Source organism: Ranitomeya variabilis, chromosome 7 (assembly GCF_051348905.1).
Source record: "Ranitomeya variabilis isolate aRanVar5 chromosome 7, aRanVar5.hap1, whole genome shotgun sequence".
NCBI classification, from domain to species: domain Eukaryota; kingdom Metazoa; phylum Chordata; class Amphibia; order Anura; family Dendrobatidae; genus Ranitomeya; species Ranitomeya variabilis.
This window is the reverse complement of record NC_135238.1, coordinates 36,293,652-36,321,334: the sequence shown is the minus strand read 5'-3', so window position 1 is coordinate 36,321,334 and position 27,683 is coordinate 36,293,652. Positions and strand designations below refer to the sequence as shown.

The following is a 27,683-nucleotide window of genomic DNA, read 5'->3' as shown; positions in this document are numbered from 1 at the left end:
TTTTAATTTTAATTCTTTATTTTACACATTGATATGGATCCCAGGGCCTGAAGGAGAGTTTCCTCTCCTTCAGACCCTGGGAACCATCAGGGATACCGTCCGATACTTGAGTCCAATTGACTTGTATTGGTATCGGGTATCGGTATCGGATTAGATCCGATACTTTGCCAGTATCGGCCGATACTTTCCGATACCGATACTTTCAAGTATCGGACGGTATCTCTCAACACTAATTATAATCCAGGATACAATCTGACTTTGGGACTTGCTGTGGTACCTCAGACAGTGACAAGAGAACTGTTGCCACTGTGTATGGTAGTCAAGATAAGGACAATTAACAGCTTAAGGAGACCTCTCTGTTTTCTTTTCATGGTGGTGCATTCAACTGTACCTCTGACAGAGAGAGTCTTGAAGAGTAGGATGCTGGTGTAAAGTTATACGCTGCGTCGTACATGTCCGGCGGATGTCCTGAAGGGGTTAATTTATGTAATTTATGTCAATGAATTTGGTTTTGTTTCCATGTATACATCATCAGAGCCACCATCAATACATAAATGTGGCATCAGAATTAACATCAGTACATGTATACAGCACAAAAAGCACCATCACTACATGAATGCATCACAAGAACCACCATCAGTACATGCATATATCACCAGAATAACCATCGCTGCATTACTATGTCACCAGTACCACTATCAGAACAGGAATACACCACCAAACCCATCATAGGTGCATGAGTACAACACCATGACCACCATCAGTACAGGACACAGGAATATGACACCAGAACCACCAACAACTTTGTTGGAAACTCTATTTGTGGCATGACGGATGCAAAAACCATCAGACACATTACATTATCTATAATGGGGTCTGTATAGCTTCCATTAGGCTACTCACCAAATGCTGGACACTTTAATTGAAACCTTATGGCCCCCATTATTGTTAAGCTATAGTAGATTCCATAACTATCCTTGTGTCTAATATTTAAAATATAGGCTGTTAGGAATGAATATTGCTATTTGTCCCTTGTACTGTGTATCCGATCCTCAAACAATGAATTATTCTATATCTGCCTCTGAAATTGCACTCCCTGTTTAATCACGCCTCTAAAGTACACCACTTTCTTACGATTGATTTTTTATGAAAAAGGTAAAAATACAAGTGAAAATGGTCGTCGGAGCTTGTTTCCTGACCCACTGGAGGGAGGGTGTATTAGGGGTCCTATTACCTTAGTCTCTGACCCATTCCTTTGCACGGGGTGGTTTCGACAATGACTTCATCTGCCTAGGGTGCCAAAACACATTGTCCCGGCCCTGATCCTGCTATAACTAAAAATTAATTCAAACATTAGTGTGTGAATTTTATACCATGGAAGTGGTACAACTGCAGAACAGGTAAGATAAAATATTAAAATCATGTTCATTTAACCCACTATACAATATCACATTATAATACTCATTGGCCATCCTTTATTTGGGTGAAGCGCATGATGCAATATATGTAAAAACAAGATTGTGCAAAGATTGTGAAAGATTAAACTAAGACTGTCTGGCCAAGTTAAATGGCGATTGGCCAATCTGCTGGTTAATAAATATTAACACATGTAGGAAAAGTAAGCCCAAGTGTATAAATATGAGATCAGCAGCACAATCAGAACGGACTCTTACCAGAACTTCACTATGGCTTTTATTGCCTACTTTTTGGCTAGAGCCGATGTGTTAGTATACTTTTCAATTTTCATTGCATTATTCATCTATTGGATAAATGGAATTAAGAAGAGCACAGCAAAGATGCCCCCTGGACCTATGCCTCTGCCGGTTATTGGAAATCTCAACCTGGTGGACCTGAATAGGCCCTACGAATCTCTGATGAAGGTAAGATACTGGACTTACTGTATAGTCAAGGAGGGTGGGGGGCAAAGAAATTGAGAGTGGTTGGTGAATGAGACCGGTATGAATGGATTAATGGTGGGCATTAAAGGTCTGGAGGTATTGTCATTTACTGCATTATACACAAACCACTGATGCGAATGGACACTGTGTAATGCTACATTTCTTTTGTGGTGGCGAGGGAGAAAGATTGAATACTTACTGTCATAGTTTCCCTAGAATAATAGCTGGCTACCGGAGCTGGACACTTTGTGATCAAATTATTGTCGAGGCACCATCTATTAAAATAGGGATTGTTCAAAGTCAAGAAACCCTTGAAGTCGCGTAGACTTGTCATGTTGCTGGGGCTGTGTTAATTTACTCATTTAGTGCCCTATTAGTTTAATTAAACCATAGGAAAAGAAAAAATGGATTCATAAAAATACCATAGCATTTAATATATGGCCAAACGTAACTTCAATAACATTTCCAAGAGCGTTGACCATTTTATAAGTAAACTATGGCCAATATTATAGAGTTGGTTCTCCCTCCTGGTGCTATAACAGTTTCCAGTATTCTGGGGAGTTTTTCTATCAAATATTACAATTGTTGTAGAAATTTTTGTCCATTGAGGCATTAGTAAAGTTGGACATTGCTTTTGGGCTCTTTGACTTTCCCCACGATTAACAGTTGATCACCATGGATGAAAAAAAGCCAAATCTACATTGATCTGCACCAGATTATTCTGAGTGGGCATTCTCTTTAATAATTTTAATAGTTAAGATCTGATTTTTGTTGAGATCTTTCTCACCACGCTTTACATTTTTACCAATTTTACCAGTTTTGCTTCATGTGCAGAGTCATGGTCTTGTAGTGACTGAATATTAAATATCTTATACCATTGGGTTGAAGTGAGACAATTAACCATAGGAAATTGATTTTCTAATGAAATTACTGTATATCACTTCCTACGGGGGTTAAAATATACAGCAGAGGGCCCCTATTAAACCTATTCAAAAATTCCTCTAGTAATGGCAGATCTTTTAGTTCAGCTTAATGCCATGAAAAAGTGTAGTCTTCCATTTCATTAGAGGATATGTAAGTACATTTTAATGGCTAACATTTGAGAAAGGCATGGACATATGAAATCATCAAAGAGTAACTAAAATTATAATGCATTTTTTACATTTGAAGGCACTTTTCATGCAGAGAAGTAAGCAGAGCACACCGAATAGACTTCGGATACACGGGAAAGTCATAGGCACTCTATTGTAGCCATACACTATTCTTTATATTCTCATGGGCAGGAGCTGTGCAGCCCTGCCTCCCACGTTCACCCTTCTCCAGCTACATGGACTCAACAGCAACTGTGGCTTGTTGGAAATGTACCTTAATTGGCCCCGTGTGAGTGACATTGTGGTTTAGAACACAATTTTTTTGTCCTTTACAGAAATAATATTCAAATAAATGTTTATATAACTATAAAATACAATATTTTACAGCTTTCTGAGAAGTATGGCGAAATATTTACTGTACATTTTGGACCCAAGAAAAAGGTGATACTTGCTGGATATAAGATTGTAAAAGAAGCACTTGTTACACGAGCTGATGATTTTGGAGAACGGGCGATTGCGCCAATCTTCGAGGTTTTCTCTCATGGATTAGGTATTTAAAGAACTTTAATATTGTGCATTCCATGAATCGAAAATCCACAACAGAGACCTGTTAGGGGAGCAGAATACTATAAAGTCCAGTAACTATTAGAGATGAGTGAACCCTTTCAAGCTTCGTTTTGATTCGCCGAACATTTAGATGTTCGAAGAACATGTTCGCCGAACGGTTCGACAAATGTACCCGAACAACATTAGATTCAATGGGAGGCAAAACCAAACGTATACACAACACCTTAAGGGGTGACAAAAAGCTTCCCAAACAGCTAAAGTTAGGAGCAGAAACCATGAAAAGGGGCATGAATAGTGTTGAGCGATACCGGCCGATACTTGAAAGTATCGGTATCGGATAGTATCGGCCGATACCGGCAAAGTATCGGATCTCGCCAATTCCGATACCGATACCCATGCAAGTCAATGGGACACCAAGTATCGGATGGTATCCTGATGGTTCCCAGGGTCTGAAGGAGAGGAAACTCTCCTTCAGGCCCTGGGATCCATATGAATGTGTAAAATAAAGAATTAAAATAAAAAATATTGATATACTCACCTGTCCGGAGGCCCCTGCACCTTAGTTTCCTCTCCTTCAGACCCTGGGAACCATACACTGGAAACTTCTGATTCCGATTCCCGATACCACAAAAGTATCGGATCTCGGTATCGGAATTCCGATACCGCAAGTATCGGCTGATACCCGATACTTGCGGTATCGGAATGCTCAACACTAGGCATGAATTGACCCACAGTAGAAATTTGACAATGGCACAGCAGCAGTAAGCCATGGGTCATTCATGAGGTATCAGCGTCTGGCCCAGCATTTACAGCTTGGAATTGAAGTTTCAATGAGCATCTGGTGGTTAAGGGAGCAATGTACGTCTTCTCAGCTGAGAGAACTGTTTCCTCATGCAACATCGCCAATTTTTTTTAATATATATTCCAGCCACACTCAGCTGGCACAAACATCAGTTTCATACACAAATATTGGTAGAAAAATGTAAGTAAAGTAACACAGGTAATTGACAGAAAGTAAGTGCAGGCCTGCCTTTCTGTGAGCCCTACTTACACAGGTAACCCACCAGATAGAGACCCAACTTCGAGTCTCCATATTTCAAAAAATAATTGTCACACATCACTAAAATGGCATCAATTTCCGCAGAGTAGTGTAGAGCAGTGGGGTTGGTGCAGTGCGATAGATAGTCAGGGACCACAGAAAGTTCAACATAAACAGTGTCTTTATTTTCAGACTCACATACAGGAGTGATATCCTCTGGATCGCAGCCGGGTTTCCACAAATACATTCTGTGTTCAAAACCCGTTGCCATGGACAATGGCACTGCCATGCCTCTTGGGTGCATCAGCCGCCTTGAAGTCCCTGGCTCTTCTTAGCTTCACACAGACTTGGGTTGTACTGAGCCTCCTGCTCTGCAGCTTGCAAACTACAAACTGACACACCCAAGGCCAAACTGACAGGTTTTAAATGGAATCTTGGCCATAGAGCCACTTCCGAAATCCGGAGTGGAGAGAGGGATTCATCCCACTACCAAACCTGCAAATCCCTCTAAAAATAAAAGCCCTTGACTGGTTTTTCTAAAAATCTGACTGGGTCAACTACTTGGACCCAATCCACTCTTTATTTTATTTTGCCTTGTGATTCACAGGCGTTCTGCTGTGAAACACAAGGCATATGATCCCCCTTACTGCCTCACAGTAGAAACAGTATAATATGTCTCTGACACACCTTACACCACAGGCAACCCACCAGATGGAGACCCGACTTGGAGACCCTTCATTTAAAAAAATAACTGTCATGCACCACTGAAGTGGCATCAATTTCCACAGAGGAGAAACAATATAATAGGCCTCTGACACACCTTCTTCTACAGGAAACCCATCAGATGGAGACCCAACTTGGAGTCTCCACATTTCATAAAATAATTGTCACACACCACTAAAGTGGCATGAACTTCCACAGAGTAGCAACAGTATAATAGGACTCTGACACACCTTACACCACAGGCAACCCACCAGATAGAGACCCAACTTCGAGTCTCCACATTTCAACAAATAATTGTCACACACCACTAAAGTGGCATCAATTTCCACAGAGTAGAAACAGTATAAAAAGCCTCTGACACACCTTCTACTACAGGAAACCCACCAAATAGAGACCCAACTTGGAGTCTCCACAATTCAAAAAATAATTGTCACACACCACTAAAGTGGCATGAATTTCCACAGAGTAGAAACAGTATAATAGGCCTCTGACACACCTTCTACTACAGGTAACCAACCAGATGGAGACTCAACTTCGAATCTCCACATTTCAAATAATAATTGTCACACACCACTAAAGTGGCATCAATTTCCACAGAGTAGAAATAGTATGATAGGCCTCTGACACACTTTCCACTACAGGCAATCCACCAGATGGAGACCCGAGTTGGAGTCTCCACATTTCAAAAATAATTGTCACATACCACTAAAGTGGCATTATTTTCTACAGAGTAGAAACAGTATAAAAGGCCTCTGACACCTTCTACTACAGGCAAGCCACAAAATAGATACCCAACTTGGAGCCTCCACATTTCAAAAAATAATTGTCATGCACCACTAAAGTGGCATCAATTTCCAAATAGTAGAAACAGTATAATAGGCCTCTGACACACCTACCACCACAGACAACCCAACAGAAGGAGGCACAACTTGGAGTCTCTACATTTCATAAAATTGTTTGCATAAGCAACAGTATCAACAACAGGCACAGAAGACACTACAAAGAAGGCACAGACTGCAATAACGCAATATCAATGCATGACAATAAAACGACACCATCCCTTAGTCTTCCCAGTCTGCGACTGGGGTGCAAAAGTCATTGGAGATCCATGACTTGTTTGTTTTGATGAACGTTAGATGTCCTACACCTTCATGAGACAGCTGGATGCACTTCTCCATCAGGACACCACAAGCAGCGCTGAAGAGACGTTCTGACAGAACACTGGCTGTCTGGTATGACAAAACCTCCAAGGTGTGACAGGCAAGCTTAGGCCATTCTTCCATTTTTGAAGACCAAAATGCAAAAGGTCCCAACCCCCCTTGATGGAATTGATATTGAGCTCCAGATACTCCTGTACCATCCTCTCCAGTCATTCACAATGTGTCAGACTTGTACTCTGTTCTGCTGGTGCATGGGCTGGTCTAAAAAATGCATGAAATGACTCACAGAAATTGCTTATACAACTTACACTGCTGCTGCTACTAATGTTTTTGTGATGACGCCAAGACGTTGCAGGGGTGAATGGTTTAGAACTGGGATACACACAGTGTGCCATACTGGTGTATTGGGGAAAACCACTCTTAGTAAACCTAAGATGGCGCTAACCATCTTAGTAGCAATTTCAAAACTGTGTAGAAGGGTGCAGAGGTACTTCATCTGTGCCCACTCCACAAGCGTGATTTGCACCACATCCGGACTGCATTGGCCCAGGCTATGCAAAACGACATACTGCTCCAGGGCTCTTTGCTGCTGCCACAGTCACTGCAACATGTGGAATTCTATCGTGTCGGAAAATCGCAAATCAAATGGTTAACCGGTATACCGAAAGACCTCTGCAGCAATGCAACTCGATGACCTGTGGGGTGCAATCGTTGGAAGTGAAAATGCAGTGACCTTGCTTTCTGTAACATTGCATCCAGGCAGGGATAGTGGCAGAGAAATTGCTGTACCACCAGGATGATGACGTGAGCCATGCAAGGCACATGTGTGAAGTTGACCGGGTGTAGGGCCGCCACCAATTTGCACCATTATTGCACACAGCCTTCCCTCGCTCCAGGTTCAGTGGACACAGCATTGCTCTAACTTAGCCTGGATAGGTGTCCATACCTCTTGAGCTGTGTGACTGCGATCCCCAAGACATATTAATTTAAATACTGACTAAATACAGTGAGTCATGGCTGCGCTGTACAGAGATGGAGGATATTCTATCTGTACTGTTGGATTGCGTGTTTTATTAAAGGAGAGGTTGAGGGCACAGATGGAGGCCCTAGAGGAGGTGGAGGAGCCAGAAGCAGTGGAAGAAGAGTTAGATACAGAGGTTTGTCCCGCAAGCATTGGGGATTCAAACACTTCCCCACCTGCCCCCACAGCCACAGAGTCACCCAGTGCCCAGTCAGTGAGATGTAGCATCCCTGCCCATGTTTGCTTGTCCAGGTATCAGTAGTGAAATGCACCCTGGCAGACATAGATTTTTTCAGGGAATGGGTGATGTTGTTGGCGACATGCTGGTGTAGTGCAGGCACAGATTTCTTAGAGAAATAATGGTGAGACTTGGCAACTGGTACTGTGGGACTGCAAAGGCTATCTACTTTTTGAAACCATCTGTATCCAGTAGGCTGAATGGCTCTTAGCTTTGGCATATGTAGGAGGAAACATTCTTTCATGCTACCACAACTGCGGGACCAAGTGCTGGCCACTGTGCTGAGAGAGGATGGATTACATAGAAAAGGATAAACTGCTGGACTGTGAGTGTGGTGCAGGCGGAGATGTTGTGGTGGATTGAGAAAGATGTGAAGATGTGTTGTGCTAAGTGACATGAAAGCAGCAGTCATTTCAACTTCTGTAAAAGCTGACGGGCTCTCAATCACCCTGATTGTAGTGGGTAAACAAGTGTTATTTCTGGGGCGGGAGACCTGTGTGAAAAGACTTGGCATGGTGATGGAGGAGGAAGAAGCAGCATATGGGGTTGATGGGACAGCCGGTGGTTGGCACACTAGTCCACATTTTAGCACAATGAGATTCCTATGCTAAGGGATGTTGAACGCACATGTGCCAGTTCATGCATGTAGTTGTTAAATTATTGCAATTTTTGCCACTTCTGAGGTTTTTTTTTGCAAATTTGACATGTGTGCTGGGTCATCCTTTGCGGTCTCAAAAAATGCCCAGGCTAAGCAACCCTTGCCACCCCTGAGAATTGAACACTGGTTACCTGTGCTGGCCACAGCCAGAGTTGGGGCTAAGGATGCAGTGTTTCTCGTGGCTCCATCACTTCATGTCTGTGTGGGAAGCTGCAACATAACCTCCTCATCTTCCTCCTCCTCCACCCCTTCTGCTGAGCTACTCAGCTCTGTACCTATTGGTTTACATCAAGTGGGATCTACAACCTCATCGTCATCCTCTCTGTTCTTATACTCCCCACCCTGAGAGTCACCCTCCTCCTCTTCCTGCTCTGACAACACAGTACAGTCCATGTGCTCCTCTAGTATCTGAATCTCATCAGGTTCACCTCCACCCTTGGTGGCTAACATCTGGTGATGTGGGTTTGGATTCTGCTTGGACCCTACTTTTTCCAGCCCGGGATCCAAGGTGAAAAAATTGGGGGCATCAGTGCAGATGCTTTCTTCCTCTGGTTTCTGTGATTCTTCGGAGCAGACCTCTGATGCCCATGGAATAGAATGTGTGAATAGCTCTGCAAAATGGCCCATCTGTGGTTCTCTACAGTCAGTTGGGCGTTTGGAATTTTTTGACGCGAGGGGAGACAAGAATGATTAGGGTGCCACCTCTGAGGATTGTACTGTATGTGATGTTAAGGTGGAGGAAGAGGAGGAGAGACCACTTGATGAAACGGTGTTTGTTCAGTTGCGTTTTCATTAACAATACCTAAGCAACACACATGTCAAATGACAAGCCTATTCCTCCTTCCACAATTACCTCGCTTTTTCCCACTCGTGTTGTAAGTAGCCTTCCCTCTTCAAACCTGCTGTTTCACAACCTTAGGCCCACAGCTGTCAGTCACATGTCACTAAATAATCACTATTTATTTTTTTAGATAGTTTGTCTGAACAACACTGTTATACCTAAAGATTTTTAAGTGGAAATCTGGCCTTCTCATTTTCCCCGAAACACAGTTTTATCACATATGATTTGGATTAACTAATTGGCAGTCTAGGCTGCACCTGAATATTAGAGCTAATGATTTTTAAGTGGAAATCTGGCCTTATGATGTTCCACTGAAACACAGTTATATCACAAACAATTTGGAACAGCTAATTGGCCTTCTAGGCTGCACCCCATTATTAGGCCTAACGATTTTTAAGTGGAAATCTGACCAACTGATTTGCCACTGAAACACAGTTTTATCAAAAACGATTTGGATTAACTAATTGGCCCTCCAGGCTGCACCCTAATATTAGGCCTAACAATTTTTAAGTGGAAATCTGGCCTTCTGAGTCGCCACTGAAAGACAGTTTTATCACAAACGATTTAGCAAATGGGGCCTCCAGAGACTGCCACACAGTTTTCCCACAATCTACTTTGATGCTGGAAGATTGATTTCACACTGGACAGGATCCTATCTAGTGAACTGACAAGTTCACTTTCAGCAGAAGCACTAGCGCAGGAGCGACCTCTCTGCACTGTGACACTGAGACAATGGTGCCAGCAGAACAAAATGTCCGATTTTTATTTTCCCAGGGACATGTGATTTTGGCAGCCAATTACAGAAGACCTTGTGTCATGACGTTGAGGATGGTTTCTGAGCCCTGATTGGCTGCCAGAATCAATACACGTTAAGAAAGAAAAAAAAGAGCGCGCTGCTCCTCTAACCTCTCCACACACCCCCATCAAACACGTCCCACCATCCCCCGCTCATCATACAGCACCACTATCCTAGACAAAGTAATAACAAAAGCATTAGTGGAAACGCGATGATTTACCCATTTGTGACCACATTTTGCCGACTTTGAGTAAAAATGCTCATGACCGTGAATACGAATCCGAGTGTGCTACTTTTGTGCCGAATTTAAGATTGGCGATCGTTTTCCGAACAAGCTTGCTCATCTCTAGTAGCTATAGCTGATTCTGATAATTGAAGATTCACTGAAAACATAAACAAATGTAATTTAAGGACAAATGTTATGAATTGAAGACGTTTAACACCTACGCTAATTCTTAGAAGTTGTGCGATGACTGCAGAAAGTTGTAGTGGTTATTGACTATACTTCTCCATTATTCTTACTCTGAATTCACATCATCATCATTCTACTTCCTTTATATCCTTTTATTTATTTTGAAAAAAATTTAAGTAATTTTGCACAAAATAATAAATGTTGAAATGAATCTGCTGATATTTATTGAACAAATCCAGGGAAACAAAAGCCTAAACTTTTTTCAGTCAAGGGTGAAAATGAACAAGGAAAGCACAAAAGAAAAATGGGAGGGGATGGATGTGATAAGCTCATTCCTACAAAGTATTCAGCAGTCCTCTTTTTTGCTTTAATCTACATTAACCTTCATCTTCTTCTACTTCTATACATCATTCATCTTCTGTTTCCTTCTTCTCATCATCTATATTATTCTTCCTTCACCTTTTTTGTCTCCATTTTTCTCATTATCATCTTCATTCTATTTTTCTTCCTTCTTCGCTTCTTCATCCTCATCCATCAACTTCTAAATAATCCACTCATTGAATTGTTTGGCTTACAAGCCTGTTTTCTATTTAGTAAGACTAATTCATTCTTTTTCCTATATAACTATGTTTTAGGCATAACATTTTCCAATGGAGAAACATGGAAATCCACGAGGAGGTTCACAATATCAACACTTCGAGACTTTGGAATGGGGAAGAAAAGTGTGGAAGCCAGAATTCAAGATGAATTAATGCCCCTTATAGAAAGTTTTAAATCTCAGAATGGTAAGATATATATTTCCCATACATCTCATAACTTTTATACAATTTAGTTTCTTGTCTATCTCTCTCTTCAATCCGGTCTACAGAATCCAAATTGTCAATCCGCACCGCAGTTAAAGTACTATGCTACTCCTAGGAGTTTTACAAACGCCCTTTCACATATAGCGGATGCTTCCATTACGTATTTTAGGATTTGCCACAAATTGTCAAGCTTTTGCTGGAAATTTGCATCACATTTTTCTGCACATGGAAAACATCTGCAGCTTCTAAACGTATCATTAGGATTTCAATTGTCATTCTGGCTGTAAGTTTAAAATTGTATAAGGTTGATTCAGTGATCTTCTGTCATCTACTGAACATTGTTTTAATTTTGTGGTTGCAAATGTCTTTTCATATTGAGTTACTATTTAGTTTTACATTTTTTTATTCATTTATACTTTAACCCTATTTTTTTATTCTTCTAGGCAAACCATTCAATATTCACATGCTGATAAACAGTGCAGTTTCCAATGTAATCAGCTCTATTATCTTTGGGAAAAGGTTTGATTATGATGACCCAACATTTAAAAAATTAATCAGCTTGATAGATGAAAGTGTCAAACTGGTCGGTACACCCAAAGTGATGGTAAGAAAAGCATCATATTTTATGTCTTAATGTTTTAGTGAATTCTTAGAATAGTTTGAGGATCACCTTTAGGACTAATGGTGTCACGATTCTTTTGTCGGGTATCCCTGGACCAGGGGCTCTTTCCCTGTCCCTAATGCTAGGGGTACCCTAGCTTACCCTATTTCCCAGATTACTTCTGAAGGTGAAGACGCCAGGGCCACATACCTTGCCTTAGCTAATGAATCAGCCCTCAGTCTGTACCCTTCCCTCGCCCCGAGAAGAGAGGAGTAGTAGTGTACTGGTAAACACCAACCAAACTTACAAGGTGTTCCAACTAGTATTCAGTTTCCCCTTTCTCAAATTTTGTGGGTTACTCTACCGGAGCAGAACAGTCCTTCTCAGATGTTCACCAAATGCAGTCATGACCTAAAGTGTTAGCACCCTTGTAATTGCTCCAGAAAATAAAGTATTTCTCCCAAAAAATATTTCAATTACACATGTTTTGTTATACACGTTTATTTCCTGTGTGAAAAAAGACAGAGGCAAATTGGACATCATTTTACACAAAACCCCCAAAATGTGCAAGGCAAAATTGTTGGCACCTTTACATTATTCAAACATACTGACTAAATTGCTATTAAGCTACAGTCAGTCAAATTAGTGTTTCTTATTTTTTTTATTAAAAGATACAACTTTATTTAAACACATGTAAAATACATATACAAATAGATAAAAATAGTGCCTCTAACCAAAAACAAATCTGTTACACGGGGCCAGCTGAAGCGTATACAATCAAAAAAATTCAAGTATAACGCCGACAGGATATATAAATACTCATTTAATTAATTGCTCAAAAAAGATATGGAATACTAGCTGAGGAAACATTTGTTTTCCAAAATCATACCACCATCATAGCTGCTCCTACTGGGATACTAGCTAGGGGAATTTCCAAAGTCATACTGATATCATAAATACCTACACATATTCAAAGAATTGTAATGGAATTCCCTATTGCATGGAAACAAGCTATCCTTTTAAAGTGCAAAGTGCATACAAATTTTTAAATTTCCATATCTAATGTTCCATAGCAAAATATGAGTCTCAAAAATACATGCGGTATAGGCAAAAAACACTAGTAACCATAGCAGCTAAAAGCTACAATATCACAGAACCCCGCACTATTAACCATAATGTGTGCATCATGCGGTTTTAGAAATAATAAAGAGTTACGATCCCTCATAAACACATATTACCTGACTGAATGTGTCGCTTCCAAAAGTGTGATGCCGCGTGGCATGCTGTGCCTCCGAGATCCCCGGCCCCCAGGAGGAAGCTAATGCAAAACGCGCGTCGGGGATCTCGGAGGCCAATTTATGCGCTAAACGCTCTCATTTTTTCATATTTCTAGTGCAGTAATGCAATTCAATTTTCATGTTTCATGTTTGCATGTTTTAGCGCCGCAGTGTGCTGCCTTATTTATTTGACTGTATACGAGTTGGTGACTCTAGGTTCAGCACCTGTTCACACTTATTCTATGTTTGAAAGTGACGGTCAGTTTTTTAAAATTTGTATATAAAAACCTGGTCATATGTATAGTATGAGCAGGATTCAGAAAGGAAAAGTCCAATGTGGACACGTAGCATAGAACGGCTTTTATGTTCACAGCTCACAAGGAAGGGTGGGAACCTTCCTAGTCTTGTAGAAACAAGAAAACAATTGGTTAAAACAAACACATGAGCCAAGCACACAGTGAACAGGCCTGTAGGGTCACCGTTCACACCACTAAGAAACTGAAACACAAAAAAAGACACAGTAAAACCAAAAAACACTGTGTTGCAGAAAATGTCAGTAAACAGGAAGTGCTAGTAAAAAGATGGAAAAACATAGGGTATTTGGTTAATACGTTTTTTGCAAAAACTGTATATTAAGCCGCTCTACCAAACGTCAAGGTATACCCGTATTAGAGCAGTCCTAGCTAATGTATGTAATCCCTATCTGATATATTTAAAAACCTGGTCATATGTATAGTACCTTTATGAGCAGGATTCAGAAAGGAAAAGTCCAATGTGGACACGTAGCATAGAACGACTTTTATGTGCACGGCTCACAAGGAAGGGTGGGAACCCACCTAGTCTTGTAGAAACAAGAAAACAATTGGTTAAAGCAAACACATGAGCCAAGCACACAGTGAACAGGCCTGTAGGGTCACCATTCACACCACTGAAACCCAAAAAAAGACACAGTAAAACAAAAAAACATTCTGTTGCAGAAAAAGTAGCCCATATACATTATAAAAGTGATACTGCAATTACACACAGAGGTTGCAGTATCACCTATATAATGTATAAAGACTGTTGTATATACATTATGTAGGTGATACTGATACTGCTGTATATACAATATATACAGTAGGTGATACTGCAACTGATGTATATACACTCACCGGCCACTTTATTAGGTACACCATGCTAGTGACGGGTTGGACCCCCTTTTGCCTTCAGAACTGCCTCAATTCTTTGTGGCATAGATTCAACAAGGTGCTGGAAGCATTTCTCAGAGATTTTGGTCCATATTGACATGATGGCATCACACAGTTGCCGCAGATTTGTCGGCTGCACATCCCAAAGATGCTCCATACAAGGCAGGATGGATCCATGCTTTCATGTTGTTTACGCCAAATTCTGACCCTACCATCCGAATGTCGCAGCAGAAATCGAGACTCATCAGACCAAGCAACGTTTTTCCAATCTTCTACTGTCCAATTTCGATGAGCTTGTACAAATTGTAGCCTCAGTTTCCTGTTCTTAGCTGAAAGGAGTGGTACCCGGTGTGGTCTTCTGCTGCTGTAGCCCATCTGCCTCAAAGTTCGACGCACTGTGCGTTCAGAGATGCTCTTAGGCCTACCTTGGTTGTAACGGGTGGTGATTTGAGTCACTGTTGCCTTTCTATCAGCTCGAACCAGTCTGCCCATTCTCCTCTGACCTCTGGCATCAACAAGGCATTTCCGCCCACAGAACTGCCGCTCACTGGATTTTTTTTCTTTTTCGGACCATTCTCTGTAAACTCTAGAGATGGTTGTGCGTGAAAATCCCAGTAGATCAGCAGTTTCTGAAATACTCAGACCAGCCCTTCTGGCACCAACAACCATGCCACGTTCAAAGGCACTCAAATCACCTTTCTTCCCCATACTGATGCTCGGTTTGAACTGCAGGAGATTGTCTTGACCATGTCTACATGCCTAAATGCACTGAGTTGCCGCCATGTGATTGGCTGATTAGAAATTAAGTGTTAACAAGAAGTTGGACAGGTGTACCTAATAAAGTGGCCGGTGAGTGTATACTGTATTATGTAGGTGCTACTGCGACAGCTGTGTATAATCGCAGTATCACCTACGTAATATATACAGCAGAAGCAGTTTATTATATATATTGTATATACAGCAATCTATATACTTTATACAGGTAAAACTGAGACTGATGTATATACAGTGGGGAAAATAAGTATTTGATACACTGCTGATTTTGCAAATTTTCCCACCTACAAAGAAAGCAATGGTCTGTAATTTTGATCATAGGTACACTTCAATGGGAGAGACAGAATCTAAAAATTAAAACCAGAAAATCACATTGTATGATCGGTACATAATTAATCATCATTTTATTACATAAAATAAGTATTTGATACACTAGAAAAACAGAACTTAATATTTGGTACAGAAACCTGTGTTTGCAATTATAGAGGTCAGATGTTTCCTGTAGTTCTTGACCAAGTTTGCACACACTGCAGCCTGGATTTTGACCCACTCTTCTATACAGATCTTCTCCAGATCTTTCAGGTTTCGGGACTGTAGCTGGACAACATTAAGTTTCAGTTCTCTCCTAAGATTTTCTATTGGGTTCAGGTCTGGATACTGGTTGGGCCACTCCAGGCCCACTCCAGGGCCTGGCAATGCTTCTTACGGAGCTACTCCTTAGTTGCCCTAGCTGTGTGTTTTGGGTCATTGTCATGCTGGTGGACCCAGCCTCGACCCATCTTCAGTGCCAAAAAGTCGCGATACATCCATCCTCCCTTCATTTTGGTGCAATCGTTTTGTCCCCTTTGCATAAAAGCACTCCCAAAGTATGATGTTTCCCCCACCATGCTGCACGGTTGAGAATGTGTTTTTGGCGTTGTACTCATCCTTCTTCTTCCTCCAACAAGACGAGTGGAGTTAATACCAAAAAGTTATTTTTTGGTCTCATCTGACCACATGACCTTCTCCCATGTCTCAAACGGATCATCCAGATGGTCATTGGCGAACTTCAAACAAGTAAGGCAAGTCTTTATTGTTCAACCATCACAACCCCTTTGGATACCAGACCAATGTCCTTCCCCATAACCTCCCTCTCCAACATTACTGAAGTGAAGCTTAATCTTCTCCTCTCCAATTCACAACTCACCACTTGTGCACTCGACCCTATCCCATCCTATCTCCTCCCCAACCTCACCACTACATTTATCCCATCCCTAACCCATCTCTTCGACCTATCAATAAATTCTGGTACATTCCCTTCTGCTTTCAAACATGCCACAATCACGCCTATCCTTATAAAGCCATCCCTCAACCCAACCGATATGTCCAGCTATTGTCCCATATCACTACTCCCATTAACTTTCAAACTCCTGGAGCAGCATGTCCATGCTGAACTTTCTTCCCACCTCTCATCTAACTTGCTGTTTGACAATCTACAATCTGGTTTCCATCCCTATCACTCCACTGATTCTGCCCTGACCAAAATTACTAAATACTTAATTACTGCCAAAGCTAACAGACAATTCTCCATACTCCTCCTTCTAGACCTGTCCTCTGCCTTTGACACAGTTGACCACTGCCTCCTACTACAGATCCTCTTTTCCTTTGACATTAAAGACCTCCCCTATCTTGGATCTCCTCATACCTTTCCAACCGCACATTCCACGTCTCCCACTCCCACACTATCTCTTCATCCTGCCCACTCTCTGTTGAAGTCCTTCAAGGCTCTGTCCTAGGACCCCTACTCTTCTCAATCTATTTCCTTGGCCTGGGACAACTCAGAAAGTCCCATGGTTTCCGGTACCACCTATATACTGGTCTATCAGCCATATCCTCCTTCTTCTCCTCTTGCTTCCTCAAACTCAAAGTGTACAAATCTGAACTCATCATATTTCCTCCAGCTCACAGATCTTCCTTGCCTGATCTATCCACTGCCTCGGAGTAACCCATGACTCTGCCTTGTCTTCAAAATGCACATCCAAGCTCTTTGCACCTTCTGTCACTTCCAGAATCCATCCTTTCCTCAACCCTTAATCTACTAAAATGCTTGTACATGCCTTAATCATTTCCCGCCTTGACTACTGCAACATCCTCTTCTGTGGGCTCCATGCTAATATTCTCACATATCTCCAGTACATCCTTAACTCTGCTGCCTGACTAATTAATCTCACTCCTTGCTACTCCTCCACTTCTCACCTCTGTAAATCTCTTCACTAGCTCCCAATTCCTCAGCGTATCCAGTTCAAATTACTAATACTGACCTACAAAGCCACCCATAACCTGTCTCCTCCATATATCTCTGAACTAATCTCCCGATATCTTCCCTCACGTAATCTCCGGTCCTTCCAAGACCTTCTTCTCTCCTCCACACTTATTCGTTCCTTACCCTATTGCCTCCAAGACTTCTCCCGAATATCTCCCATTCTCTGGAAATCTGTGCCCCAACACCTCCGATTATCAACCACATTCGGCCCTTTCAGGCGCAACTTGAAAACCCATGACCCTATGGCCTCCTCACTGTCAGGACTCTGAACTTTTTTTTACCTTTTGTGCATTACTGCCCTTTTCCAAGATGGTGTCTTTGGTCTCATGTGCACTGTGTCTCCCTGCTATAAAACTCCACCCCAGCCTTCAGTCTGTGCTAGAGTATTCTGCCTTGCATCCACCTCCTGACCTCTGATTACTCCCTGGCTATATACCTGCTCCTGTGAACCTGTGTGGTGATCCTGCTACTCTGCTCTGAGTTCCTGCTGCATACACCAGTTCCAGTAATCCTCCTTCATCTGCTGCTCGTGTTTACTTCCATCTGCATTTGCTGGACATGTAAGCTGTTTCTGCTCTGCAAGAACTTGAGAATATTAACCAGGCTTCCCTGGTTGAGCTAAGATATGATTTGAACTGCCTTATAAGCATATCTATCTGTGTTTGGACTAAGACAAGGATTTATTCGTGTCAAGTAACCTCAAGAATAACTGCTTCATAGACTTTCTGCTTGATTGCATTTTCCTCTGAAGTTTCCTATAGACTGCTAAGCTGTGTTTAATATTTACACCAAGTGTTGTGGACTTGAGTTTCTCTCTGCACCTGTTTGAACCATTGTGTGATAATATAGACTTTACCACTTATAAAACTGTGTCCGGTAGTTGTCTTGTTCCACGCAAAGAGTCTCCTGAGTTATCCACTATAATTATTACACTCACCACTAGCGGAGCTACCGCCTCACCAACAGCAGAGCTGCTGCAAACCCCAACCTACTGTATCCTTCCCCACCATCCTGTAGAATGTAAGCCCACAAGGGCAGGTTCATCTACCCTCTGTATCAGTCTGTCATTGTTTGATTGTTTACTGTAAGTGATATCTGTATTTTGTACAACCCCTTCTCGTGTACAGCACCATTGAATCAATGGTGCTATATAAATAAATAATAATAATAAAACGGGCCTGGACATATGCTGGCGTGAAGATGGGGACCTTGCGTGCCCAACAGTATTTTAATCCATGATGGCATAGTGTGTTAAGAAAGTCTAGAGACATAAAATAAACCATGCAAATCTACAAGGAGAATGTACCAACTTAGGCCCATCTACACGTGTTTTGCATGCATGTTCTGTGTTTTTTGTTTGTTTGTTTTTACAGATAAAACACTTATCTATTATAGTCTATCGAAAGGGTGGGCAATTAATTTTCCTGAGGGGTCACATGAGAGACCATGACTGTTGTGCAGCACTGAACCAATAGGCTAAAATTAATTCTGCTCAATATTAATATTAACATATTAATTATAATTATTCTATATTAATATTAATTGCATGACTTAATATTAGGCAGAAATAAGTTCGCTCAAATCCCCTATATATCATATGAGCCCACACACAGTCCCTTACATACCAAGTAAGCTCACACGCAGCACTATATACCGTAAGAGCCCACACACAGCTCTATATATACCGTAAGAGCCCCCACTTAGTCTCCTATATACAGTATGTGCCCCTACATAGCCTCATATATACAGAATGTGCCCCATGTAGCCTCACATGCACAGTATATGCCCCACGTAGCCTCTGATATGCAACATGTGCCTCACATAGCCTCTGATATACAGAATATACCTCATATAGCCCCCTATGTGCAACATGAGCCCCCACATAGCATCTTATACACAGCATGTGCCTCACATAGCCTCTTATATACAGCATGTGTCCCACATAGTCCCCTTATGTAGAGTATGAGCCCCACATTGCCTCTTATATACAGCAAGAGCCTCACGTAGCCCCTTATATATAGTATGAGCCCCACATGGCCTCTAATATACAGCATGAAATCCACATAACCTTTTATACAGCATGAGCCCCCTAAATACATTATGAGTCCCACACAGCCCCGAATATACATGCAAATATCCCATACACATGGGAAAAAAAGCAATAACACAACCTCACTTTGCTCTGTTCCCCCGGCACTCTACCTCTGCTCTCTGTCTCTCTGCAGTGCACAGCTGATGCAAGGAAATGACGTCATCGCAACTGTTGGCTCACATGCTGATTGGTGGACGATGGAGCCAGTGACCCCTACTCCACCAATTTATTTATCACTGTCTGCATCTTTAGGATGCGGAGAGCAGTGACAGTGAGCGGTGGATGGGGGAGGGAACGGTGTGGCCAGGTCTTTGCCCAGGTCTGGACTATGGTCTTTTTCACATGTCATGTCCAATTTGCCTCTGTGTGCTTCATGACTAAGTTCCCACTGGCCATTTTTTGCTGCATTTTTTTCTGCAGCAAAACCTGAGTGCTTGGCAGGAAAGAATCTGAGGCAAAAGCAAAGGTTTTGCTGCATTTTTTGCGGTGGTTTTGGTGCGTTTTTCCGTGTATTTTTTTCATTCAATTCAATGGGTGCAAAACGCTGAAAGAAGTGACATGCTTTATGTCAAAAAACCATGCAAATCACAAAATACTGATGACAAAAAAACAATGTGTGCACGTGATTTCTGAAATCTCAGGTTTTGCTGGTACTGTGAAAAACAGCTGAAAATTAGCATAAAAAAAGCATTAAAAAATGCAGCAAAAATGCCCAGTGTGAACTTAGCCTTATGCTAGTAGAGACTTAGGAAACATCAATCATTATTTTTCTCATGAGAAAAATGAGTGACACGCATGAATGGTAAAAAAAAAGTGGCGCCCCTCAGGGTCCAGTCACCACAGAGGTACTGCACCTCAGCCAGAGGTGTGGTACTTCGCTCTCGGGTAAGGGGGCACTACTCAGGACCCACACATTAGCATCCAACACTAGACCTCTATGGGACTGGAGGGAACTAGGTAGAGGGTGTGGGTGGAGGAAGTAGAGAGGGGTTGTCATGGAAACAGGAGGGAGGAGTCAGGAAGACTCTGGAAAGGCAGTGAGTGGGAAGGAGTGGAGCAGAGAAGACATGAGAGAGAGTTGGAGCTGGGGACTTGAGCAGTGAGGAGCTCGTCCCAGCACCAGAGAACAGAAAGAGAGAACAATGAAGATAGAGAGAAGCTCCTGACAGAAAGAAGAGAGAGGAGTACTAGGGGCACGGGTAGTGAGGAATCCACCTGTGGGGTCCGTATCTACGCCGACTGTAGTTGGGTGGAGGGACCTGGTCACTGTGGGGGAACTGGCTCCCAGACTAGTGTAGAACTATAAGGCTTAGCTAGCCAGCCGGAGGCTGTGGTATCTGTATGTTCCATAGCCACAACCACACACATTCGCTGAAAAGGTAGCCACCTAGGATCAAGGGGACCTGAAGGAAGTCACCCGACAAGATCCGAGGCTGCTGGCTTGGGATACTGTGTGTGAAGGCGCAGGGCAGGAGAGGCGGGAGCCATTTCAGCGAGATGGCCAGGGAAGGCACATAAGAAGGAGGTTCTGGCAAAGTGGACCCCAAATTACCTGAGAGCTGGCTGGACCACAGACCCAGAGGACACAGCACCCGGCTGGGACTTTGTTTAAGAACTGTGAGTAAAAGTGTGGAAACTGCACTCTGCTGTGTCCTCTGAATTATTACTGCATCACCTGCCCTGCATCACAATATCCATCATTAACTTTTACTCTTTAACTGCCCTGGGGCCTAGCTCTACCAGTGGAGAGCTGAAACGCCTCAGCTGTGTCACCATCTGCCCCAGTGGACCTGAACCGCAGCGTCGGCCATTTCCCTATTGCCGAGTACCATGGGTGGCGTCACAAACTAACTCCCTATAGACTTTATTTTCCCTTCATTTCATTCCCATTTTTATTGGATGCCCAGGGCCACGGACCGGGTCACTGCTGCCATGACCACCCCCTTAAGAACATCAGATCCTGTTCCGAGTACGCCACGGCCCTGGCGGGAGCTCCAAAAACATCCACACAGACCAATAACAAATAAAAATCAGATCCACTACACTGAAGACAATTGTGTTGAACAAAATTAAAAACTGAATTGGGCCCAATTCATAAATTATCCTTGGCTGGATTCTAATCTAGGTTCCTAGGGATGAATGGTGGAGTGCTAACCACTGATTGGCCGAGCTGCTCCCAATTTAAACGTTTATTGAACAGGTCTGTACTTTTTGTTGCACGAACATCTAAAGAGGAATTGTTGATTTCCACAGCTGTATAATTATTATCCCTTCCTCGGATCACTCCTTGGCCTACATAAGAAAATACAGCAGAACATACAAGATCTGAGGAGTTTTATTTCACAATGTTCGATGAATCGACAATTGGATTTAGATGCAAATGATGTCACCGGATATATCGATGCATATCTTCTGAAGCAGGAACAGGTGCGTTACTTTCTTATATGGTGCATATTACTAATACTGGGAGCATCTGAGCCTTGTACTATCCAGTTGGTCAATGCTCAAAATATTATATTACAGCAACAACACAATAATATTCATTCTAAGACTTATGCAGAGAGCAGGAGCACTGATCTCTGGGGCACTGCAAGGGTTGTTCAAGATGAGGAGCCACAGACCAAACTACAATATTTTTAAGACTATAGGATGGACCTTAGGCTGGGATCACACTTGCGAGTGTGATGCGAGAAACTTGCGTGTTGTGAACTCTGTTTTCAGGCTCCCTCTTGTGGTCACAGGTGGTATTGTGTGATTTTTGTTTTGGGCTCCCCCTGGTGGCTTTGTTTGTTATTCTGCGGGTCTGTGGCTGGATCAGCTGCCTCGTTATTCACTTGGGAGTTTCCTATTTAGCTCTGTTTCACTTCCACTTGTTGCCGGCTGTCAATGTATTCAGTGCTATTCTGATTACTCCTGATTATCTTCGGTTTCAGTCTCTTCAGGAGAAGCTAAGTTCTGTTTAATTATTTTTTGCTCATCAGTCTGCAATATGATTTCTGTGTATGATGAGTTTAGTCCAGCTTGCTAATATGTGATTTCTTGCTGCTGGTTTGCTCTGGGGTACAGAGCTGCTTCCCCCGCACCGTTAGTTGGTGCGGGGGCTCGAGCAATCTCTGCGTGGATATTTTGAATAGGGTTTTTAATTGACCGCACAGTTTCCTTTCTATTTTCTGCTATCTAGTGTTAGCGGGCCTCATTTGCTAAATCTAATTTCATCTCTGCGTTTGTGCTTTCCCCTTAACTCACCATTAATATTTGTGGGGGGCTATTCTATATCTTTGGGGTCATTTCACTGAGGCAAGTGAGGACTTTCGTTCCCTCTAGGAATAGTCAGTTTCTTAGGCCGTGAAGAGACGTCTAGGATTTTCAGGTAACGTTCCACGGCTACCTATAGTTGTGTGTGGATAGGATCAGGTTGCGGTCAATTCAGTTACCACTTCCCCAGAGTTTGTAGTCTGTTTAGTTACTTAGCTAGTCCTCTTGCGATCCTTGCCACTAGGATCATAACACTTGCGTGAGTCTTTCGCATCAATACCCGGCACTGGCGCCGGCACTCAGGTCCGGTAGAAATACATGCAGCCGCAGACTCCAGTCCCGAGTGCCGGCGGCAATGCCGGGTATTGATGCGAGAGACTCGCACAAGTTTGTCCAATTGTCCAATTGCAATTTAGGCAACTAGATTAATGAGACCATTCCTTCGAAAATCTACTATTTCAGGTAAAAAAAAGTTAAACAAAAGGTAAGGTGCCTATCGTATAAAAAACAGATTGGTTGCAATTGTCTTGGAACCAGCTGCTTATATTGATTACCATGGGGATTATTATGTGTTTTCAGGAATCATCAAAAGCTGAGACATATTTTAATGAAAAAAATCTACATACTTGCGTCCGGGATGTTTTCAGTGCTGGAACTGAAACTACAGCTGCAACGCTCCAATGGGGAATTTTACTGATGATGAAGTATCCAGAGATTCAAAGTAATTCTTACTGCCCTTTTTACAGTTACATAAGACTGTAAATGAACAATTACAGTTTCTAAACACTAGGCAACCCCCTCTTTCACAAGGCTACCACTTTTTTTCAGACCAGATTTTCTACTACATATTTAAAGTTCTGTACAGTAGGTGTATCTATAAATTATCAATTAGTTTGAGGTCATATGAGTGCACTTATTTTACATTAATTGAATGTTTTATAGTTGCTAAGTTTCTAGGAAAATTGGCATAGAAACATTCTGGAAGCATGATGCTGCCACCCACCCTACACGGTAGGGAAATGTGATTTTTGGCAGAGTGAGGCGTTTAGCTTTCACTATTATTTATTTGGAAAAACTGTGGCAGACGAGGAGGTGCAGAAGGTAAAGATTCAGTACGTGCAAAATCCCTCAGTGTCATACAATAAAAAATATTACTCTATTACTGACCTTCCTAACTGTCATGCATGTGGGGGTGCGCATAATTGGTACACCCAATGTGCCATGGGGCCGGGCTTGCCTAGAGGGGCATAGCTAAGTGGATGCCTGGTTTTCACTGGAGCTCCTGATGGCGGAGTCAGGCTTGAGCTGCAGGTAGTCACCAGGTACCACTCCTAGGCAGACTCTGGTACCACAGCTACTGGAGTTAATGGAGTAAATAGTAGCTGCTATCCCCTGGGGTCAGTTTTGAAGACACAGAAACAGACTCATGCTCTGTTAAGTCTACACTGGTTCTGGATTCTCAGGCAGAACAGACACTGACACTTAATCACAGAGTGCGCTGGATTTGGAGACTCGGATAACAGTCTGGACAACATGAAGTACAGGGATAGGTACACATGGGTCTCAGAAACTGGCTCCGGTTCCAATGGAGGAGCTTTATAGCTCAAGGACCAAGAGTTCAGGTTTAGGATCTGGCCGCACAAGGACAAAGGGTTCAGGTTCAGGACCTTGCTGCATATAGACATGGGGTTCGGGTTCAAGACTTGGCTGAACAAGGACCAGGGGTTCGGGTTCAGGGAATGGCAGCCCATGTTCCAGGGAATCTGGTTCAGGGACTGAGACCTAACAATTCTCTAGTAGAACAAACTCACTAATGGAACAACGTTGCTTAGACACCTCCCAATTGGGTAGAGTGTCTTATATACAGGATGCCTCTTAGCCATTGGTTGTTGGTATCTTTTGAGCTATGCGCTGACCATTTAAGAACAGAGCAGCATGCACTCTAGGCCCGTCACCAATAAAGCATGCACAGATAGCAGGAAGCAGGGTGCATGCCTTGCCAAATACAACATCGCATGGCCGGGGCGGTAATTATCTCTTGAGCTGCATAGAGGGGGAAGGAGATCCATGCGGGGATGCAGGCATTAGCGCTACACTCTAGGTGCTTTTGTTTTTTGAAGATTTCTTACTCTGGACAGATGATTTACATAACCGTACCCTAAAGACTGTTCAGAGACTTAAATATTCTGTTGGCTCCATCACCTGATTGAAACTTTTTACTAACTGTGGTACAAGTTCTCATTTCATTCCAAATTCTGGAAAAATAAAACCATTAGAAAAATAAACTTAACATAAGTGTACTCCATTAAGAATTTCATGTTTTTCATAATGAATGGACGTGAGTAGTTATTAAGTACATTCAATTAAAATTGAATTTATTTTAGACAATTTACTTATTTACATTACCTTTGTTATTTTTTAAACTATTGTATATAATTGATTGCTTCAGTCATAATCTTATTGGTATATACTAATATACTCTTAGTAAACGTACATAGTTACAACAGTCAGAAAAAGATCAGGAGAGATGAGAATTAACAAGAATGTAGACATATCAATGTACTAAATATATTGTCAGCCTATCCTTGCTTAAACTGGCCCTGGTAGAAGAAGTTCAAGTAGTAGTAAAAGCTTATGATCTAGCAATTTTAATTGCATTGGCATTGCTGTACACGTGCAAAAAGTAACAAAATATGTTTTCTTTTACTTTACAGAGAAAGTACAGGATGAAATTAAAACACATATTAAACCAAGACAGCTACCGACAGTTGAAGATCGGAAGAACATGCCTTATACTGATGCAGTAATACATGAAATACAAAGGTTTGGAAATATTGCCCCACTAAACCTGTCACATTCAACTCCAACTGATGTGTATTTCCGGGGTTACCTGATCCCAAAAGTGAGTTTATAAAAATTATGCTTATGCTCAAGGATTTTTTTTCTTTTGAACAATTAGTAAAAGGGACTGCCATGGGGTCCACAGCCATCGCAATAAATTCACATTTTTGGAAAGGAAATTTATATAATTAAAATGATATTTGGTGACTTATTGTTCACAGGGTACAGAGGTTATTCCATTTCTGACATCAGTTCTCTATGACAAGACTCAATGGAAAACTCCCTATGATTTTAATCCCAATAATTTCTTAGATGAAAATGGGAAATTTGTCCGAAATGATGCATTTATGCCTTTTTCAGTAGGTAAGTAATAAGGTCTATAAAGATGCTAAATAAAACCATTTTACATGTCACTCAACTGACAAAACACTCCCTAACAGAATGACTATATTTTATTAAGAAATAATGTGTTTTTCAAAATCCTATATTTTGTGCTTGAAAAAATTCAAAAAGTTCAAAACTGTTGTATGGTCTTATTAAGATGCTCAGCACATCATGGTCACTTTATAATTTTTCAGCAATAAAGCTTAGAGTATATTTCCCGAAGTCTTCACTATGTTTTGCTTCATTTGCGGCAAGAATTTAGTTTGCCACTCTATCCCTCTGTCTACATACCTGGACCAAAGATTGAGCCCCCCTTAAAGTCAGCAGCAAGACATATGCCCCACAACCAAGCTATGCCGCTGACATTATGATTCTTTTAAATTCCACTTGCAAGTATGTATACACTTAGAAGAGTAGGAACCACTAGTCCGCATATGCAGTTTCGTCATGTTCTCAAGTACTTATGAAGTTCAGCTTTAATTTCTAAATGGTTTTGGCTGTATTTGGGGCAATGAAAAGAAGCATGGTCAACGTTTTCATCACTTTTCAAGAACCAGTTCTGAATTGGCATCCTTTTGGAGGATGGAGCATTGTTGTAATATTCTATGAACTCTAGGGCTTAAGGTACCGTCACACTCAGCAACTTTGCAATGAAAACGACAACAATCCGTGACGTTGCAGCGTCCTGGATAGCGATCTCATTGTGTTTGACACGCAGCAGCGATCTGGATCCCGCTGTGCCATCGCTGGTCGGAGCTAGAAGTCCAGAACTTTATTTCGTTGCCAGGTCGGCGTGTATCGTCATGTTTGACATCAAAAGCAACGACGCCAGCAATATTTGACTTGAAGCTAACAACCAGCGAGAACGAGAAGTGAGTCGCAGTTATGTCACTGGATCGCTCCTGCATCGTTCTGGAGTTGCTGTGTTTGACATCTCTACAGCGACCTAAACAGCGACGCTCCAGCTATCTAGTTTAGGTCGGCTCGTTGTCTATATCGCCGCAGCGTTGCTGAGTGTGACGGTACCTTTAGTCTGGATACAATGAATTATGGAGCCATGCACAGAAAACCTTCAGTCAACAATGCTCTCCAGGGGGTTCTATGAAGCTTTTGTGGCTTCCTGGAGTTCTACCTTTTGTCCAGGAGCCTCAGGAACATTTAAGAGAGAGTGTTGTGTTATGGTTATGGTCAAGATATAGTTTCATCATGACATGATTAAATCGGTAATCCCATTTCTACAGGAAAAAGAGCTTGTGCTGGGCAAGGTTTGGCCAAGATGGAACTTTTCCTGTTTTTCACTGGACTTCTTCAAGCATTTACTTTCTGTCCGCCTCCAGGAGTTTCCAGAGAAGATCTAAATCTCAAGCCTGGCATTGGATTCTTATTAATCCCCGCACCATTCATGACATGTGCGAAGCCAAACTATTAGTGCATGTTGAACAGTAGAGATCAATGTTTGGGTTGATTATATTTTAATATATTTAATTTTGTACCTTGTTTAAAATTTCATTATCAAATATCTTTAGGTGAAAGTTATGTTATTAAATCACACAATGCACAGTTTGCATACCTTAGTGGACCAAATCTTGCAATGAAATCCTCCAATTATCCTAATGTACCTTTAATTTAAAGGAAACTTTTTTTAGTTTTAGTAACACTGAACTGAGCTGAATGTTTTGACTAAGTCTATCTTCTAGCACAAATAAATATTTGAATGTGCTGT

General features: G+C 41.9%; 1 protein-coding gene across 1 annotated transcript; it reads left to right on the top strand.

Moving 5' to 3' along the window:
* The first annotated feature begins 1,667 nt into the window (after window positions 1-1,667).
* On the top strand, window positions 1,668-27,683 carry LOC143785747 (cytochrome P450 2K1-like). The gene is made up of 9 exons (XM_077274838.1): window positions 1,668-1,880; window positions 3,377-3,539; window positions 11,080-11,229; window positions 11,691-11,851; window positions 21,734-21,907; window positions 23,315-23,456; window positions 25,450-25,637; window positions 25,798-25,939; window positions 27,202-27,683. Exons 1-9 carry the CDS (start codon window positions 1,686-1,688, stop codon window positions 27,387-27,389), a joined length of 1,503 nt encoding a protein of 500 aa, XP_077130953.1. The 5' UTR covers window positions 1,668-1,685; the 3' UTR covers window positions 27,390-27,683.